Raw genomic sequence first — 14,162 nt, 5'->3', positions numbered from 1 at the left:
ATATATATATATATATATATATATATATATATATATATAACTACGTATAAACTTGTCCCTATCTACACATGTATACTGAGGTATATGTATTATTTGATGTTTTATATCTCATTTCTTAAGTGTGTGTGTGTATATATATATATACATATATGTACGTGTGTCGATATATATATTACTGGAATTCTTTCATTGCCGTTTTTGATCCTTTAGGTACCCTTCACATTCGTGCTCAGTTATTGTTGGCTGTTCCTAAACAATTTTTTAGATCGCGTTTCTCTCGTTTCATCCTTCCTCTTGTTGCTTCTAGCCTTGGATGTTGTTCGACCGTGAAAATTGTTTAAATGTTAAGTTAGAATATATTTCGTTATGCAAAAAAATTTGCAAAAGAGTAAAATGGAAAAAAATGACGAAAGATAACTACTGACAACAATTTTACATACTTTTACTTTCCTTGTTATTTCACTGACTAATGCCCCAAAATAAAAGCGAAGTTGAAAGTGTTTTCCTAAAGACAAAATAAAAGTATGGTACTCCCTCATGAATACTTCCACACACAAATTAATCAAAGAAAGTTTCGCCCAACATGAGCGGAAAAAAAGCTTGCATCTTCAAAAATGTCAAGGAAAAGCGTGAGGCTAGGTGTTTTAATTTGCAAGAGTTGCAGCAGTTGGTAGCTAGGGAACTGCTGCCAATTATGGATAAGTCTTTAATCCTTTTGTTACCATATTTCTGTCTCAAATGATTTTGAAAACAATCATGCATTTAGTAAAATAACTTTGTCATTATTAGGATGACATTTAGAACATAAGATGAAATTTTAATGGAAGGTTTTAGTTTAGATCCCTTAAAGACAGGAAGTTTGTATCAGAGAACCAAAGGGAGGGGAAGCTCAAGTGGGTTGGTATCAGAAGGGTTAAACTTGGTCAAACCAAGTAGAACTGTCACGAAAAATGTGAATTAAGTAAATATTTTTACCGTGACAACTTCATTGTGAGTCATTGAAAGAGTAAAATTTTTAGGAAACTGCAAGATTTGTTTGCATTCTGGGCAGATGATGAAATGAGTACATTGGATGTAATATATGAGGTTTGTGGAAATTCAATCAAATTAGTCAGTGACATGGAATTAATTGAGTTTTTGAGCCAGTTATTAACCTGTTGTGGAGATGTAGAGAGAAGTATATCCAGCAGAATGAGAGCATTTTGAAGGTGCTGAGCTGTGTGTTACAGTTGGGAGGGTGGCTTCTAACTAAGATACTCTACAGGTTTTGTTCCTCTTGGAATAGAGGAGGGGAGGATTGGGAAAGACAAAAACAGTGAGAGGAGAGGATGGAAATTGTAGAGGATGATTCATTGAAGATGTTGGGCAGACAAATGAAAGATTATAAGAAAGGGAAGTCTGTTTTTGTGTATGCATGAGTATAAAGTAAAAATGTAGAAGTTTTGTCATTAATCTTGGATCACTGCATCGAGGGGTTGACTAATGCTCCAAAGGTAACCCTATGAGCATTTTCTTAGACTTTGAATGAAGATCCAAATCTTTACTATATTGTTGACAGATGTGAAGAAATTGTGAGAATGGGATGGCAGTTTTAGTATGAGAAGGTACAGAGGGGGAAGTTGTGGTAGAAGTGTGAGTCAGTAATGTTTCTAGTAAACAGGTGGAACCATCAACAGTGAGACGTAAAGAGGGAGTTGTTCCCTTTTTCCATGATCTTTCATTTTCCTTTCCTCTTCAACAAAACATCTTCTACAACTTCAACTTACTTTTCTCTGACAGTCTTTCTGCTTTTAACTTTCCTAATCATTCTCTCTCTCAAAAGGGTAAAAAACCTGTGGGTCTTTGCTCTCTTGAATACACATCATCATACCCCGGCCATACTTTGGCATGGTTTCTATGGCTGGATACCCTTCCTAATGCCTAACACTTTATAAAGAGTATTGGGTGCTCTTTACATGGCACTGACACTAGTGAGGTCACCAAGTTACTTGCAAGACAAGACCCTTCAAGATGGGTGTAGTATTGAGGGAGGTGGGTTTATATACCAGATGATGAGAGGTTAAAGTATGAGGAAGGAGACATGATGGGTAAAGATTGGGTTCATCATTTACAAATTTTTTCTTATTGAATATAATTCTTATTCTGTACATTAAACCATTTTTATTTTTTGATATTTCATCAGTTCCCTCAAGTATTATTTTTATTTCAAGTCATTTTTAATTTATTTTTCCAGCATCTGCCACTAATCCTGACCTTTATGAGGTAAGTACATTTTTCTTAATCATCATCATCGTTTAACGTCCGCTTTCCATGCTAGCATGGGTTGGACGATTTGACTGAGGACTGGTGCAACCGGATGGCTACACCAGGCTCCAATCTAATTTGGCAGAGTTTCTACAGCTGGATGCCCTTCTTAACACCAACCACTCAGAGAATTATATTTACTGTTTAATAGTTAATGTTGATTGAATTAATATACCCGTTTGCATGTTTTCTTTTAATCTTGTGATGGTGAAGAAGTTTGCTTCCAGGTTCAGTCCCATTGCGTGGAAACTTTGGCAAGTGTCTCCACTGTAGCCCTTGGCTGACCAAATCCTTGTGAGTGGATTTTGTAGCTGGAAAGAAGCCCATCATCTATGCATGTGTGTGTGTGTGTCCTTTTCTTGACAATATGTCAAATGAGTGTCACTGTCATACAAGTGATGTCCTTCATTTCTGATCGTCCATGAAAATGTTACCTACGGGAAAATATTACTTTGCTTAGAAACAGATGAAGGTTGGTGATAGGAAGGGCATCCAGCTGTAGAGAATCTGATTCAGCAAATTCCTTCCAACCCATGCTAGCATGGGAGAGTGGACATTAAAATGATGATATTCCTCAATCTTGTTAAGAGTCTGTGATTTGATACAAACAATTCCATGGGTTATGACTCAGCCTGCATTCACTGTGAGAACTAAGGTTCATGATAAATTCAGTTAATGAGTTGCTACGAAAGATGAGATTGATAACACTACATACAAGCTCAGCCTGTTAGACCATATTGTTCAGTTTTCCGAGTTAGTCACTGCTTACTGTGTTCTCTTCATTGAGATTCCAGCTTGGTTGATGGCTCATGTTGGTCATGACAGTCCACATCGTCACTGCAGATGTGGAGGTATCTTGCAAAGATGGAGGAGGCTCAGTGGGCCAATGCTCAATGGGTCCCCCAGGAGAACCTGAGAATATACTTGCAAATAGTGAATGCAGCAATGCATGAATCTAACCCTAACCCTGACATGACCTGATAACACTAAGTAACACATTTTGTTTACCTGACCTTTTTTTCTGTTTTGTCTATATGTATGTATGTATATTCTGGTGCGGAGTTCAAAAACGGTCCTGACTTCCACCTATCATTGATATTTTCCTAAGTAATTTTTGTCTTGTATAAAATCTTTACATAATGCAAATTTCACCTAGGGCTAAATTCTAGCTTCATTTTTATTCCTTTCATCATCGTTATCACATATTTAATTTGCTAAAAATTTTCTAAACAAGTAAAATAATTGACACATTTGAAATATTTTCTTTACTTTGCTTGAAATTTTCCAAATAAATGTATTCAATAAATAAAATAGTTGTCAAACTCAGAAATTATGAAACTGTTAAAAAATTAAAATGGAAAGTGCTTTGAAGAGATTTCACTTTTCATGAATGCTTTCATGATTTCTCCCCAGAGGCCATGTGTAGTATCCCAGTGGCCTTGATACTTTTCATTGTTACAACCATCATTATTTTAATGTCCACTTTTCCATGCTTGCAAGGGTCAGATGGAGTTTATTGAGGCAGATTTTCTATGGCCAAATGCCCTTCCTGTTACCAACCCTCACTTGTTTCCAAGCAAGGTAATATTTCCTCGGGCCAGACATCTATTCGCAGAATATTGGAAATGAATGACTTCATTTACAACAGCCAGGCAATGTCAAGACAAGGAAACACACACACACATATGCATACTGCGCTTCTTTCAGTTTCCATCTACCAAATCCACTCACAACGCTTTGGTCAGCTTGAGGCAGTGGACACATGTTCAAGGTGCCATGCAGTGGAAATGAACCTGAAACCATGCAGTTGGGAAGCAAACCTCTTACCATAAGCTATACTTGTTGCAATGTTTTAGTGAAACCTTTCCCTGTGTTCCTCACTAATATAAACTACCTGGACAAAAAATGTAGATGTGATTCCTTCAGCCATGCATCTCCTCTACAGCAAGACACCTGTGCTTGGCCTCTTATCATACTTTAGCCACTCACCTCCACCTTTCCTTCTGAAACACCCCTTTTAATAGTGGGAGCTTTCTCCCCCCCTCCCCGTTCTTTTTCTGTCTTGCAAGTTTACATGGCAAGCACCAAGTACACACTGTAAAGCGGTTGATATTAGGAAAGATATCTGGCCATAGAAACCATGCTGACAGTGGAGTTTGATGTGGCTTTGCAGCTCACCAGATTCTGTGAAACCACCCAGCCCATGCCAGCATGGTAAATGGACATTGAATGATCATGACAACATGCAAGCACTGAAATTATACATCGCTATCATTAGTTTACATCCACCTTTCATGCCAGCATGGGTTAGATGGTTCAAATGGTTCTAATGTGGTAAGTTATGCACCATCCTCTAAATGTCTCAGATTTTGCATTGTTTCTGTTTGTGTGTCCTTCCAAATACCAACTACTTAACAGTGTAGTGGATGCTTGTTTTCCATGGTCCCAGCACCAAAACTAAAAAGAACTGCCTAGACAGGAATGGAATAACAGAGAGAGAGAGGGTGGTGGTGATTTGAGACAAAGTGATGAGATGGTGAAATATAGTGAGAGGAATAGATTTATTATTGAGAGAGTAACAGAGTTGATGCTGTATGGAAGAGATGGCTAGGGAATGAGTTAGTGTCAGGGCCTTGTGTGAACAAGTGGGACAGCATAGAAGAGTGGTGGGATGGGTTGTTGTAGGGGGATCCAGTACTGCCCCAAGTTGTAAGAATAAATATGGATGGGGCAGGTGTGAAGAGACCATGTGATAGAGAAAGAGTGGAGGCTGACCAGGAACTTGAGAGGCTGTGGGGAGAGGGTCACTGCAGGTTAAGAGAGTAGTGACAGTGTCAGATGGGGGTGAAGGGAGAGATGAGAGAGTGTTAAAGTGACAGAGAGAGAGGACAGTGAAAGAGAAGGAGAGGGTGGAGGAGAGGTGGGTGAATACTGCCAGATAAAAGAATGGCTGGAGGGTACCATGGAAGTGGAGAAAGAAGGGAATGAATGCAGTGAAAGCATCTCAAGAGAAAGGAAGGTAGAACGGGAGTAATATGCTTTGCTTTTAATAGAAACGAACTATTTTAATTAGTGCGTGAGTCAGATGTAGTGTTCTAAGATTAAGTGACAGTGGTTTAAGTCCTTGACAGTTAGAGAATTTCATTTACTTCGGTGAAATGCTTAGCGGTATTTCATCTGCCGTTATGTTCCAAGTTCAAATTCTGCCGAGGTCGACTTTGTTTTTCATCCTTTCGGGGTCAATTTAATAAGTACCAGTTATGCACTGGGATCGATGTAATCGACTTAATCCCTTTGTCTGTCCTTGTTTGTCCCCTCTATGTTTAGCACCTGTGGGCAATAAAGACAAATATTCTCCACATAGCCTGAAGAGTGGAGGGGGTCTACCAGGCTGGCTTGCTCTTGACATAGATCATGATTCATAAGTTTCACTCCTATGACCTATTAAGGGTTATATAGTCTCTCTCTCATATATATATATGTATGTATCTATCCATACTAGTGAGTGTATATATATATACACACACACACATACACATATGTGTGAGTGTACACACACACACACACACACAGAGATCCCTATATAACTGTGTGTTTAAGTTAGTATTTCTCAACTACAATAAAAAAAATATGAGAAAGATATTGTGTATAATTTATTTTGTGCAAGGGTTCCTTGAGACATGTAATTTATTTTAAGGGTTACGCAAAGGTAAAAGGGTTGAGAAACACTGGGTTAGGTTCTCTTCAAAACCATGTAGTTTCAGAGGATACGTTCGTGCTACATGGCACAATGAGCAGAACCTGGTTGTGTGTGTGTATTTTGTTTGCATGTTGCCTAAAAATAAAATCACCGTGTAATCAGTGTCATCGTTTTTACATCTGCCCCCAGAACGTGTCTAGCTGTTGAATGGGTCATTATTCAAAAGACTAGGAGAAATGGTACCTGACTTGGAATCAAGTACAGTTGGTGAGAAGAAGACTGTTTGGCCATAGAAAAATTAGCTCAATGTCTTATCTAACCCATGTTAGTTTAATCCCTTTGGCTCTATATGGAGCATAGAGTGCCAACAAGAGATCTCTGTCTCAGTCTTTGGCAATGGATCGAAGTTGTCCTCAGGTGTGGCTGCAGCCAGTGCTTTAGTTTTGTGGATCTTCATGTGTTTTTTGGTCTTTGGTGAGAGAAGGCTGTTCCACATCATAGCTTCCTTTTGGTTTTCTCTACATTGCTTCATACACAATCTCTGAGGACTACATTCCCTTACCAGGACCAGTTTCACATGTTCTCTTGTTGGTGTTTCAGTAGCAATTTAGAAAACTGAGTTCATGGTCACTAACCCTGCATCTGCCAGTCTCCTCTTTTCTCAACCAGGCTTGAGACTGGCTATAGCAGAGCTTGTCCAGCTCGTACTATCATGATAAAAATGGATATTAGGATGATGATTTATATTTACACAATTACACTCACACACACACACATTAAACTATCGTATTATACTATTTTCCACTTTGTAGGAGGTGAAACTACACCGCACTGCCCGTGAAAGAGAAAAGTAAGTAGTTATTTATATCCTTAATTATACAACTGACCTTATCAATTAAAGCAACAAAAAATAGATTATTATGAAAATCTTTGAATACTAAATATCTCTTAATCATCCAAGTCCAGTCCTGTCAAGGTACTTCCTCTCTCATCGTCCAATATAATAAAATTTCAGTCAAGTTTTGGGGATCAATATAAAATCTTCAGCCTGCTTTACTTCCAAACATTGAGGCATTGTGCCTATCCTAGTTCAGACTGTTTTTGCCCCCCCCCCATCCTCCCTCTTACAACCATTTCATTATGATGTTTATATTTTTATAATTTCAGATATGACAACATGGCTGACCTTTATGCTGTAATTAACACATTACAGAGTTTAGAGAAAGCATATATCAAAGATGCTGTCCTACCAAAAGAGTCTGTATTCACTTTGTTCAGTTAAATATTTTTGTATTATATCTACTTATCTATACTAGCTGTAGGGCATTGTATTAGGCCCCAGATACTTAAATATATTTGCTTCTTCATGTTTGTTTTAAAGAAAATCGCTAACATCTATCTTGGGTTTGTAATGATTTCTTTTGATTCAGATTTTTTTTAATTGTTACATTTCTCTCTAATGTTAGCATAATATGACACTTGTTTGTTTACAAATAATTTCTGTTGATATGAATATATTTTTATTATATCTGTCATTAAAATAGACTAGCTTTTTTCTAGGAAATAGAAATATTTAATTCTCAAATATCTGTTGACTTATTGTGAAACATAAACACATCATGCACTACACTGTTCACGTAATTGAAAACTAGTACACACACACACACACGTCATTAAATACTCGTGTCAATGAGGAAGCTTTTATACAGTCACTCAACCTTCTGGAAATAGCAGTCAAATCTCCCTCTAAATCACATTCTGCAGTTTTAAAGAAAAGGAAGGATACATTGAACCTTGTAAACCTAGATATACAAAAAGATGGTGATTAGTATGCCTTTGATCCATCTGATCATACTGACCTGGGGCTAAACAGCAGCTGTCTGTACTCTTGATTTACCATCCAGAAGTATTCTGTCTTTTCCTCTTCTTCTATTCATTCATCATCATCATTTAATGTGCATATTCTTTGCTGGCATGAATTGAATGGTTTCACAGGATCTAGTGGGTTCAAAGACTGCATCATGTTCCAATGTCTGATTTGGTATGGTTTCTACAGTTGAATACCCTTCCTAAGGCCATTCTTGCAACAAAAGATTTGCTCTCCTGAACTTATTGATTCTATATCCTTTGTTCCCCAGAGTTATTCGATGCAGCTGCCTATTCTCCTCTTCCCCAAATCTATCTCCTCAGAATCTCCCTAATTAATCCATGTCACCCCCTCCTCCCCCAGCTTCCAGCCTGCAGTATTAAACTACACTGGAAGACAGATAACTTGACCCTCCCTTCGACTATAACTATAATCCAACCAAACCCTTGTCAATGGATTCGCTAGATGGAAATAGAAACAAGTGCATTGTGGTTAGTGTTAGGAAGGGCATCCTGCCATAGAAACCAAGCCAAAACAGACATGGAGCTCAGGCTTCTCACTCTTCAGCAAAGTGGCCTTACTTATCCTGTGACCTAGTTGATCCAGATTGTGATATAGCCTACCATCATTACTGATTGTACTCCCCACATAGGTAAAATGGTTAGCTTCTACGAGCTCCTTCCCACTGATAATAATGGGTCCAGGTTATGCCCTTTGATTCAAATTAGAATTTAGCTGGTGACAAACTCTGGGTTTCCAGATGTTAGTTTTCAAGTTTAACTTTATGGCTGCATTTTAAAACGCAGCTACAATGCTTTGGCATGTCCTCTGCACGGTGAAAGACAAGAGAGCAATCACTAGAAAACAACCTTTTTGTGTCTTGATCTTATCTTTCAGACATGACACTTTAAGTAGCTTAGCATCAAGTACAATCTACAAACACACACACACACACACTTGACTTGCAGAATAACCTTATAAGCACACAAATGAAACAGCTGTGATTAGTGATATTGTTTTAATTTGTCTGAAATTTTGTTGAAACATTAGGTTGTTTTTTTGGGTTTTTTAATATTAAACTCCCTTCTGATTTTATCTTTCAGTTGTTTGTATTGTATCAGTATATCTTTATTTTGCCAGATATACAGCAGCCTGTTCCAAACTGTTAGTCCAATACAAGGCAGCATTCAAACAAGTACAATGTAATGCCTTTCCCACTGTTGAAGACTTTATGAAAAAATACCGTGTAAGTAGCTCTCAATGTAGAATTACTGAAAGTATAGATGAGACATCAAGTATTTTTTATTCAATGGTTTAATCATGAGGAAGGGATTGTGCTCTTAGTCTTCACAAGTTCTCCAAGACTGGTACCCATGGTTTTTACTATTCCTCCAAGACTGGTGCCCAATGGTCTTCCTGAGTCCTCCAAGATCAATGCAGATGATGTTCATCTTAAACATCTTCAGATTGATGATTGCAGGAAAAAACATTGGTGGGAAAGGGAACTGTAGCCAGAGGAAGAATATGTGGATGGTGGGGAGGGTACACAAACTACTGGTTGCAGTGGGTAGAGGCCATTCTAGCAGTGGTAGAAAGGTGGAGACAGTACGTCTGTTGGATAGAATCCAAAATGAAATTGCTTTGTTTTCATAGCAAAAATGTTACTGTATCCCATTCATCAAATACTCTTCAACACTGTAACCTGAGCCTTACCAACTCATGGATTTACTTTTGATTTCAAACCAAGTTGTGTACTATGACAGTTATGAGCCAATTTAAAAAAAAAAAAAATTTCTGTGACCCCCCTATTTTTATCATGAGAAAATAGACTTAAGACTTGGTTTTTCAAGTATGTGACCCTCTTTTTAAATACTGTAAAGTTTTCTTTGAGTGGGGATATTTGGTTGCTACATTGAGCTAGACAAGTTATTCATTTGATGCTATCAGCTCTGTTGCTAATGCTGACCATTAAAATATCAGGATACACTTGACTGATTTCTTTAATGAAAGGGGGATATTTTTATTCAGTCAGACACTAGTATGAGAGCAAATTACTGCAACTGGTTTTTAGTGAAACAGATTACAGAAACTGCGGGAATGGGATTCTGGTGAAATACCATTGGCTTCAAAAATCTTGAGAATGAGACCCACAACTTACACCTTACGTAATGGAGAGGCACATTGGATTATATATATTCTTAACTACACAATATGTGAGAAGAGGAGATGATCATGACTGTGTAGTCTGACTTGGGGATAAACAACTCTTCTAATCCTTCCACCTGCATTTCATTTGTTGATTTCCCTTAAACACAATATTCATCAACTAATGAAGTCTTTGCCTTGTGAAAAAAGATATTTCTGAACATGGTGTCTGTCTTTGATTTGTTCTTCATTTTTCTCTTATGATTTTGTTTTCATTTCCTGGAATATTTTACAAGTAATTGATATGAAATGTAAATGGATACAGAGCCATTTTTAGTATTCTGTTAATGCTGTAAATACAATATGTTCATTAAACATAATTTAATATAAATATTAAATGTATGTTATAAATATGTAATATAGATATTAAACATGTTATAAATATTTTAATATATTGTATATTATAAATATATAATACATATTTGATATAAATACTTACAAATTAATGATTTATCCAGCTTGACTGCCCTGCTGCCTTGGAACGGATAAAAGAGGATCGCCCAATTACCATCAAAGATGATAAAGGAAACACAAGCAAATGTATTGCTGATATTGTATCAGTAAGTATAATTCTTACAACTTATGGTTGAATGCTTACAAAGTTGGGGTTCAGTTCCACTCTGCTGGCATAATCTTGGGCTGACCAATGCTTTGTGAGTGAATTTTATTGGTGGAAACTGTACAGAAGCATATTGTGTGTGTGCTGCACTTGTCTGTGTGAATATTTGCATTCTGCATTTCGTATGAGATGAGGACTGGGCTCTAAATAGTAACCACTCTTAATATTGGTTTATGACTGGAAGATGTTGTAATATCTCGTTCTTTTTATTTTCCTTTCAGCTTTTTATTACAGTTATGGATAAACTAAGATTGGAAATCCGTGCTATGGATGAGGTAAGCAAATATTACCATAAAACTCATGCATGAACTATTTAAAATATAAATCTATATTCAGTGAAGACAATTTTCTTCAACCTTAAAACCATTACACTTTATAATTAACAAAACTATAATTATATAATGAACAAAATGCATTTTGTTTTAAATGTTACAAGTATATATATATATCTATATATCCTAGCAACTATACTAGGCCTTGTAACGAATTAAAGAAAGTATTAGGTGCAAGTTTGGGTGTCTGGTTAAGGACTTGGTTTCCCAACCACAGTTCTCGGATTAGTCCTACTGCATGGGAAAATACACAAGGGGAATAACTCATTTTAATGGTGTATCTTCATGTGGCATGGTTTTGACAGAAGACTGCACCAGACTTCTAGGTCTGTTATGTTTTCTAACTAAGACACAATGCTAGCAATTTTGAGGGCAGGGGATTAGTTTATGCCAGCAAATCTCAAAACGTAACGAGCCAGAACAAATACCACAATATTTTTTCCTAATGTTCTACCAATTCTGCCAGCTTGTCACCTTTTGGCTATAAGTACTGCATGTATAAGTCATGATATGTAATTTATTGGGGTTAAAAGACCCTTTGAATGGAAAATATGAATACAACAGGGTCTCATAAATCTAATATAATTTGTTAGAAATAGATTATCGAAGTCAAAATATCTCAGATGGGTTAGAAAAAAATCTATAACAAGCAGGGGACATAACTCCAATGAAATCACTTGATCGGAATGTTTGAATAGTATATAAACAATGTCAATTGTTATGAATCTTCTTTTTGTCAGTCAGTTAATCTTGAATTATCTCCCTTACTTGTTTTGCGATTTTAAACATCTCTATGGCGAGTTTTTGTCTACTAATTGCTTTGATGATCTCAGCTGATCAACTCACTATATTAAACCCTACAGTGGATAATAATATGCAGAACACTCTCTCATAGCCATATTGCAAACAGTTTTAAGAGGCTTATTTTAGTAATATGTTTTCAAATGTATTTGGTGCAAATAATTTAATAGGTGCAGGAATGGTTTTGTAACCATGCCTTGGATTCCTTGGTCAGGTGTCTTCTACTATACTCCCAGGCCGACCAGAACCTTGTGAGTCGATTTGGTAGATGGAAACTGAAAGAAGCCCGTTGTATGTGTACATATATGTACCCTTGTCTAGACATGGCATGATAATTGTAAAGGAGCTTCTTCATCATCATCATACAAGCGAAGTTGTTTCCAGTTTTCCATGAAAATTATGTCTGGTCATAGGGAAATATCTTGCCTGGAAACAGGCAAGAGTTTGCAATAGGAAGAGCATCCAGCTGTAGGAATTCTGCCTCTACAAATTTCATCTGATTTATGCAAACATGGAAAAATAGATGTTAAATAACACTTTAAGCTACCTCATGTTCAAATGAGATTTAAAAATTTTTATTTTATTGAGGATGAAAAGCATTTCCATAGCATTAAAATCCTGTTTCTATACATAATTTCTACATTTTAGATTCAACCAGACCTTCGTGAATTAATGGAGACTATGACGCGTCTAAGTTTATTACCTCAAGACTTTGAAGGAAAAGAAAAAGTATCAAAATGGTTTGTGAAAACAATTTTCAGACATTTACTAATTATATTTTCTAATTAGCAATTAGTGATGTTTATATATTTTCTGAATAATCTGTAACATTTAAGGCATTGTATTAATACAATTCATATTTTATGGGGATTTTTTTGATTATAACTAAAATTTCTCATTAAAAACAACTTGCTTTTGACTAAGAAACACTTTGTTACAAACTGATAAAACGAAAATGCAAAATTGTTCTTTAAGCCTAAAATATTCCCCAATTGTTGCAGATATTAAACCATAAAGGACTAAATTATTTAATGAATTAAAACTTATATAGACGCAGTCATGGCTGTGTGGTAAGAAGCTTGCTTCTCAACCACATGGTTTCCAGTTGAATCCCACTGTGCCTTGAGCAAGTGTCTTCTGACTATAGACTCAAGTCAACCAAAGCTTTGTGAGTGGATTTGATAGATGGAAACTGAAAGAAGCCTGTTGCATGTATCTGTGTTTATCCCACACCACTGCTTGACAGCTGGTGTTGGTGTGTTTACATCCCTGCAACTTAGCAGTTTGACAAAAAAAGAGTAATAGAATACCAGGCTTTAAAAAAAAAAGTACTGGAGTTGATTCACTGAAGGCGATGCCCCAGGATGGCCAGTCTAATGACAAGTTAAGAGATTATTAACATTTGTTCCTTTAATTATTTTTCTTCATATTTTGATTTGTTTTTGTTTTGTTTTTGCTTAGGTTGACAACACTCAGTGCAATGCATGCATCAGAGGAACTCAACGATAACCAAGTGCGGCAAATGTTGTTTGATCTGGAGAGTGCATACAATGATTTCAACCGTATGCTGCACGATAACATCTAATGTAAAAGAAAAAAATATATATATATATTCATACCTATTATAATGGAGCACAATGGAGCCAGTTTCTAAGTATAAATCTATTCTGTTAACAAAACAAGCAAAACCTAATATTTTTAAACAATATTGACAATAGTAAAGTAAATCTTGCATAGAAACATTTAGCAATCATTTCATAATTCTTTTTTTTTAATGCTTATTTATCTGGGCATCCTTCCAAAAACTTATTTAATATAATATGTACACCATCTCATGGAAGAGCACCTCAGATAAAAGGTCTTTCTAATCCTTCTCTGATCTTTAGAAAAACATGATCTACTCAATCATATGTACATCCATAAAAAAATAATTCAATTCTAATTGTTTTCTGTTAAACAATAAGTATAATCCAAACAAATTAGCAATTAGATTTCTCTCTTGTGATACCATTTATAGATCTGGTTGAAACTTGGTTATTTCTCTTGTAATCAAACCATTTTGTTCATAATCTTCTTTTTGACTTTAACTGTTGAGGACACATAAGCATTATGTGTATATGCTTGACAGTTTTATATACAAAATAGCGAAAATCTTGGTTCTTATATATAATATATATATACTGTCCTTAAAATTGTGAAACAAAATCTTTGCAATTTGTCTACTGTCTCTTGCAGTCGAAAGAATGTTTTCTATTGGGTTGCACACAATGTCATATTCTAAATTAAACTTGTACATTTTACTGTTAAATAAAAAAAACTAATCCACATTTTCAA

The 14,162-nt window shown here is 36.0% G+C and overlaps 1 protein-coding gene across 2 annotated transcripts in view; it reads left to right on the top strand.

Annotated features, from left to right (window-relative positions):
• LOC106879199 (vacuolar protein sorting-associated protein 28 homolog) overlaps positions 1–14,162 on the top strand; it is a 24,012-nt gene extending 9,850 nt beyond the window's left edge. For both annotated transcript variants that reach the window (XM_052969955.1, XM_014928663.2), the window contains 8 exons: positions 2,234–2,262; positions 6,817–6,854; positions 7,172–7,261; positions 9,012–9,117; positions 10,535–10,636; positions 10,917–10,970; positions 12,477–12,568; positions 13,290–14,162. In XM_052969955.1, the coding sequence (XP_052825915.1) occupies positions 2,234–2,262; positions 6,817–6,854; positions 7,172–7,261; positions 9,012–9,117; positions 10,535–10,636; positions 10,917–10,970; positions 12,477–12,568; positions 13,290–13,413 (635 nt within the window). In that variant the 3' untranslated portion in view covers positions 13,414–14,162. The remainder of the gene's footprint in view (positions 1–2,233; positions 2,263–6,816; positions 6,855–7,171; positions 7,262–9,011; positions 9,118–10,534; positions 10,637–10,916; positions 10,971–12,476; positions 12,569–13,289) is intronic.

Source organism: Octopus bimaculoides, chromosome 8 (genome assembly GCF_001194135.2).
Source record: "Octopus bimaculoides isolate UCB-OBI-ISO-001 chromosome 8, ASM119413v2, whole genome shotgun sequence".
NCBI classification, from domain to species: Eukaryota; Metazoa; Mollusca; class Cephalopoda; order Octopoda; family Octopodidae; genus Octopus; species Octopus bimaculoides.
Note: the sequence above shows the minus strand (reverse complement) of the source record. Positions and strands in the feature narration are given on the sequence as shown.